Genomic DNA, 6,709 nt, shown 5'->3' on the forward strand with positions numbered 1-6,709 from the left:
TGGGGAAGACAGCTTCGCCTCGGGGTGTCAATCACATGTTTTTCTTTCTTCCTCCTCTTTTCTTCCGTCTTATTTGCCTCCTTTTCTTTTCTTCTTGATTTTTTTTTCCACTTTGCCCTTTGTTTTTCTTTGTCTTCTTCTTCTTCTTGCTTTCATTCTTCAGCTGCAGTGTTTGGGCTATTTTCTCGCTTCACCTTGAAAGAAAAGCTCCCAGCCAGCCTGTCTCCCGCGCCGCAACAAATGCAAAGCCCGACTGTACCACCCCCCAGCCAGGGAGGGGAGGAGTCTATACTTTCCTCCCGCAGAACTGAGTGTATAACACTCTGCAGCCAGCCACAATGTGTGTCAGAGGACTGTCTATGCTCCCAAAGTAGATGACTGCTCCAAATCTGGTGTCTGTATTAGTGACTGCGAGATACGAGGAAAAAAAATTGGTTCGCACGTTATCATCCCGAGTCAGGACAAGGTGAGCATCTTCTCGCGTACAAAAAACAAACAGAAATGTCTCGTTGTCTTCTCAGATTTTTCACACAGATCACACTCTCCGCTATGTTTAATTGTTGTCATTTCGTGTGTTTTTCTCTAAACATGCTTTTTTTTTGCGTGTGTGTGTCACGGTCATATTTCCTTTTTTAAAATTCTGGCGTGTTCAGCGAGCGCTGAGCCAAACGCGTCGTTTTGCACACTTTGTGCGTCACGGTCACATTTTACGCACATTCTCCTGTGAGATTTGTGTGGTTTTTAAACCCCACACAGGAGTGAGTGTGGAATTTAGTGGAGCAGACTGTGTGTCTGTGTGTGGGCTTTGACTCATGATCTTCCTAGAGCGGAGTTTTCAGGTGTGATAGAAGGGGAGAGGGAATGGGGAGAGACGCTCGTTCCTTTTGGAGACTAAAGTGTCTTTTGTTCCTTCGCAGGTTTTGTGATTGTGGGATAGAATGCCGGCGGTCATAAGTAAAAACTCCGATTTGGAGTTTGACTCCTTACAACCGTGTTTCTACCCGGATGAGGACGACTTCTACTTCTGTGGTCCCGACTCTGCGCCACCGGGGGAGGACATCTGGAAGAAATTCGAGCTGTTGCCCACTCCGCCCCTCTCCCCGAGCCGAGCCGCGCTACCGGGGGAGCCGGCGACTGCCTCCCCGGAAGCAGACCCTCTCGGCTTCGGCTTGGGGGACCCACTGGACTGGGCTTCGGAGCTGCTGCTCCTGCCCGAGGACGATATCTGGGGGGCGTCCGACGATGGGGACCTGTTCGGCTCCGCTTTGGATACTAACCCCAACAGCATCATTATCCAGGACTGTATGTGGAGTGGCTTCTCCGCCAGGGAAAAGCTTGAGCGGGTGGTCACGGAGAAACTCGGCAAGGCTATTTCCACGGCCACAGGAGGCGGCAGGAGCGTGTGCGTCAAGGCGCCGGAGGTGGTGAGCCGCAGCTCGGTGTCAGAGTGTGTGGACCCCACGGTAGTCTTCCCTTTCCCGGTCCACAAGAAGAACGGCAGCAGGGACTCATCCGGGACCGTAAACACATCCACGACCCACGCCAGCGTTCCCAGTGACTCCGGTAAGAATCTGAAGATGCGCTAAAAGCCTTTGTTTGCGTTTTTATACAGAAAGTCTGGTGCCAAGGAAAAAAAAACACATTATTATTATTATTATTATTATTATTGTTGTTGTTGTTGTTGTTATTATCATCATCATCATTATTATTGTTGTTGTTGTTATTGGAGTGACTCGAGCTTGTTCATGTGACTGGCCCAGAATTGGATTACCTCGTTACATTCCACGCACACACGCGCACGCACCGGAGTAGTGACACATTGAACGAGGTTTATGTAATCAGCGGGCCCTTCATCCGGCAGATGGCAGTAAAATGGGGAATTGTGCGCCTTCCTGAACTCAGTTGGCATCTGAGCCAAACAAAAAGACACCACACTCCGCCGAGTGCGGCAGGAGCAGGTCTGTAGGAGGAGGAGGAGGAGGGAGAGGGAGGGAGAGAGAGAGAGAGAGAGAGAGAGAGAGAGAGAGAGAGAGAGAGAGAGAGAGAGAGATGAAAAGGTGTTCGATGATGTGATGAGCTGATAAAGTGTCAGGTTCAAGGTGCAGTGGGTGCTTTCATTACGCATGGATTTGGGGGGGGGGGGGACGATTTGCGCACAGTGGGTGAGGAATTGGCACTTGTTTAGAGCGGCCTGTACAAACTGTCAGCTGATAACTGAGAGTAGCCCCCGAGAGCAACAACAGGAGCGGCTCACCACCACCACAACAACAAAAAAAGTCAAACTCAGGAGCGGAGACACGCTCTTGTTTTTCCGCCTCTTTTGAGATGTAGGAAGTAATATGTGTTTAGATTGTTTGTATTTAATCGCCCCGAGGCTTCATCTCCCATCTAGTCCTGCTTATGAGTTCCCTAAACAAACACTCACGAGTCCTTATCAGCGTGTTTTCGCTGCGAAACAGTAGTACAAAGGCCTCCAGCTTGGCACAGAGGGCAGACTCAGCCAGCCTTGCCAAACACCTCCTCCGCCGCGCGAAGAAAGGAGGACGGAGGAGGGCCCATGGCTGCCTCTTTTCAGGGGGTGAGGGGGTGGATGGGTGGGAAGGGAGGGGGGGGAGGGGGGTGACAGCTTTGAACAAGCGCTCCATCTCGACAGCTGTCTCCCTGGCGCCGCTCCAGCTCCGAGGCTTAAAAGGGTGGTGATCCGATCGCCTGCCGCCGCGCCATCCTGCGCGCAGCACCGCTCCAGTGCGCTTCCGCCGCTCGCAGCGTTGCAGGCGCGTCCCGTCTTTTGTGCTGCGCGCGTTTATGTGTGTACTGTTTCATCAAAGAGACGCGGACTTTGAAGGCGGGATTGCAGGTTTTTCTTTTTGTTTCTCTCCCTATTGTTAGGGCCAAGAAGTAAGGGGAAATCAGCTGTGCAGATGTGCGCCCGGAAAGAGCACTTTATCTCTCGCTTAAGGCTAATATTTTATCTCCCCGCACAGAAATACAGCTCCCTTTCTTCTATTTATACTCCCAATAAATGAGCTGTTCCCCTTCTGAGAGAGCGAAACACCAAACAGCTAAATCCCTGCTTCACATGTGGCAAAGCCAGCCACGCCCCCTCATCCACCCAGCTGTGCCCAGCTTTGTTTTGATGGCAGCGCCAGCCTGTGTGTGTGTGTGTGTGTGTGTGTGTGTGTGTGTGTGTTGAGACAGCAGCCCCGGTGCAGAAGTCTGAAGTGGGTTACTGTAAGCTGTAAAATGCCACACTCTTCAGATGCTCCTGAGCTGATAATGAGAGCCATTATCACAAAAGGCATTTTAACTGGGCCTCACACTCTCTGCCTCATGATTGGCTACTTCCCCTCATCTTCAAAAGGCGCCAGTCCGTGATAAGTCTCCGCTGCTCGGCACAGGTATTAAGATGAAGAGCTCAGCTAGGAGGAGATTGCGGCTTTTTCTTCTTCTTCTTTTTTTTTACTTCATCAGAGGTCAGAGTGAGTTCTTAAAGCCTCTGATGCTGAAGCGAAGTTCTGATCGGGCTAACGCTGTCTCGTCTCACCGGAGAAGATTAGCAGAAGTTTTGAGGGAGGGATGCAGAGTGAAAGAAATCCAGCCTGTCTGTTGAGCTGAGACTGAACATGTCAACGCCTGCAGAGTAGATTAGTTGAGGAGTGACTGACACTAAGCATTAAGAGATTTCTGCTTATGCAAACAGTGTTGAGCAACGCGCTCACTCCCACAGACACACACACACTCTCTTGATCTCGCTCGCATACTTACCTGTCACCTGCTGGCTCACACGCATGACATTGTGGGAATACTTGCGACTGAGTCACTCACATTCTGCTTTCTTTTTTCCCCAGAAGAGGACGATGACGATGACGATGATGAAGACGAAGAAGGAGAGGACGAGGATGAGGACGAGGACGAGGAGGATGAGGAGGAGGAGGAGGAGGAGGAGGAGATTGATGTGGTTACAGTAGAGAAGAGACGATCCACAACCATTAAGGCGTCACCCATGGCGACGGGCACCGTCACCATCTCCGTGCACCCAAGGAGCCAGGACGCCAGAGGAAGCGGGTCAGGGTCCGGCGTGGTGAGCCGCTTCGTCAGCCGACCTCCTCAGGAGCTGATCCTGAAGAGGAGCTCGGTCCACCAGCAGCAGCACAACTACGCAGCCCCCTCACCGTACGCCTCCGACGATGACCCTACCCCGCCTCCAAAGAAGCAAAAGACATCAGACGCTCCAAGGCCTCCCACCAGAACCATCTCCTCATCCTCCTCATCTTCCTCCACATCCTGCAGCTCGCTCAGCAGCATGTCAGGGGCGCGCAGCAAGCGCAGCGCCAGCGGGGACAGCAGCCCGCGCGGGAGCTCCGACTCGGAGGACAGCGAGCGTCGACGCAACCACAACATCCTGGAACGCCAGCGCCGCAACGACCTGCGCTCCAGCTTCCTGACGCTGCGCGACCACGTCCCGGAGCTGGCACACAACGAGAAGGCTGCGAAGGTGCTCATCCTGAAGAAGGCCACCGAGTATGTGAGCTCGCTGGAGACAGAGGAGATGAGGCTCCAGCAGGAGAAAGACAGGCTCCAGGCCCGCAGGCAGCAGCTGATGCGCAGGCTGGAGCATGCTAGGACTCGCTAACAGACAACCACTACAACACAGAAACACTCACATGTACCCTGGATGAACCCCCCCCCCCCCCTGCCCCACCCCCCCTGCCTCCGCTCAATCTGAAACACGAATAGATGCACACACACACACACACAGGTCTATACACTTAAAGCACAGACACATAGGCGTGCATATCTGTTCTACACACACAAACATCTCAGAGGACGTTTTTTTTCTTCAGATGCCGACACGCAAACGTAGAGGAGGACGCGGAGGGGGGTCACCGGAGGGATGAACGGACTTTCACTGCCGCCACTTTTTTTGCACATTTGTTGACGTTAAGAATGTTTAGGGTTTACTTTTTCAATACAGTCACATTGAGGAAAGATTTTTAAAAAGAAAAGAGAAAAGAAGGAGGAAGGAGAGAGGACACACCTTGTTTCAGTCTTCCCCCCTCCTCAAGTTTTTATATCATTTCTATTTGTATCTTGTTTTTTTTCGTTGTTTTTTTGTTTGTTTTTTTGTACTCACTGTGACACCAGCCTGGAATCAGGTGATTCCCCACAGGGATGGGGTGTCAGAGGGCACTTTGCTTGGAGAGTTTTCACGTACAAGAAAGCAGTGCACACTTACTTTGCCTTCACCACTGCAAAAAAAAACTAACAAAAAAATGTAAAGTAACAAAAAACTGAAGAGTATCTGACGACTGAGGGTCACGTAAACGATGCCACTACAGGTTCTCTTCCTCTCACTCCTCCCTCACACTGGTGCTCAAAACCAAGTCAGTGGATGTATAACTGTGCACCTTGCTAGCCGACACTTTTGTAAATAACAATAGTGTACAGACAAAAAAATACACTCAGATCTGCCTTGTTTTGTAATACATTTTGTCCTTGTTTTTTTTATACATGTCAGGAAGCTGCCAATAACTAGACTGGAAGTTTATATACCTTTAAAGTACTGTAAAGGCCTCGATTTTTGAGAGTCATGAAACTTTGTAATATAACAATATATTGTTTTTTTTTTTCTCCTTCTCTTTTACTTTGTATTGTATCATATTACTAATTCTACACACCTTTATGCTTTTAGTGTGAACCTGATACATACTAAATTTGATACTTATATTTTCGTATGAAAATGAGTTCCTGGTAGATATCACTTTATCTCGTCTTTTTTTTTTTTCTCCTTCTTATATCAAAAATAATTCTTTTGTACAGCAAATGTGTTCTATCCTCATGTACCTGGCCTTTTTTTTCTCCTCTCTTACTCTTTTGTTTATATTTGTAACTATCGGGTGCATAGAACTGGGTAAACGGATATAAGATGTTTGTTTTTTTCACTTTTAAAATGTACATTTAGTGCTGCAACTCATAGCACTTTGAAATACCTCATTTTGAAAAATAAATAGACATCAGAAAATCCTCATCCTCGCCTTTGTGGGTCTCTTCAATGTCCCCCCCCCCCCTTTTAACCCCTCCGCCCCTTTTTTTCATATCTGTGTATTTTCCCTGTCTGCCCCGACGTTTCCATATTTGTTTTTACGCTGCTTCTCAAAGACTCGTCCTGACAAAGAAATAAAGAGAGTGTCTTCTGAATCCTCTCTGTCTCAGCACCCTGCGGCTGCCTCCCCCTCTGTAGCCTCTCACACCCACCCACACACACACACCTACACACACGCGCGTGCTCTTCAAGTGCACCGGAGCACGCACGCACGCACGCACACACAGACACACACACACACAGGCACACACAATCACCGACATAGCCCTTCCTACCACATTGTTCAGGCTGTTGCCATGGAAACTGGAGCAGCTGCTGGGTGGCAGACACCGAGAGTGAGTCTTTTATTTGTCTGTTAGTGGTCTGTGTATTCCTGCCTGCATGTGTGCGTGTGTGTGTATGAATGCAAATGTCTGTATGTGAGTCTACCTTTTGTCCCGGGTCTGTGTGTGGCCCGGGCGCCTGATATCTGCGGCGTTGTGCGCTGCCTGCCACGATGCCAGGACAAGGCTGGATACTGTTTACCAACATCAGCCACATGGCTCTGGCCTCCTCCTCCTCCTCCTCCTCCTCCTCCTGCTCCTCCTCCTCTTTCCTCCTTCCCTC

The 6,709-nt window shown here is 49.9% G+C and overlaps 1 protein-coding gene across 2 annotated transcripts; it reads left to right on the top strand.

Moving 5' to 3' along the window:
• The first annotated feature begins 294 nt into the window (after positions 1-294).
• On the top strand, positions 295-6,028 carry mycn (MYCN proto-oncogene, bHLH transcription factor). Of its 2 annotated transcripts, none has more exons than XM_030405965.1 (3): positions 295-466; positions 918-1,563; positions 3,852-6,028. In XM_030405965.1, the coding sequence occupies exons 2-3, from the start codon at positions 939-941 to the stop codon at positions 4,631-4,633; spliced, it is 1,407 nt and encodes a 468-aa protein (XP_030261825.1). In that variant the 5' UTR covers positions 295-466; positions 918-938; the 3' UTR covers positions 4,634-6,028. The 2 variants fall into 2 exon arrangements, with proteins under 2 accessions (XP_030261825.1, XP_030261824.1); XM_030405964.1 differs by having other exon boundaries at positions 296-466; positions 3,849-6,028.
• The last annotated feature ends 681 nt before the right edge of the window (positions 6,029-6,709 follow it).

The sequence above is a fragment of the Sparus aurata genome, chromosome 22, assembly GCF_900880675.1.
Source record: "Sparus aurata chromosome 22, fSpaAur1.1, whole genome shotgun sequence".
Classification (NCBI taxonomy): domain Eukaryota; kingdom Metazoa; phylum Chordata; class Actinopteri; order Spariformes; family Sparidae; genus Sparus; species Sparus aurata.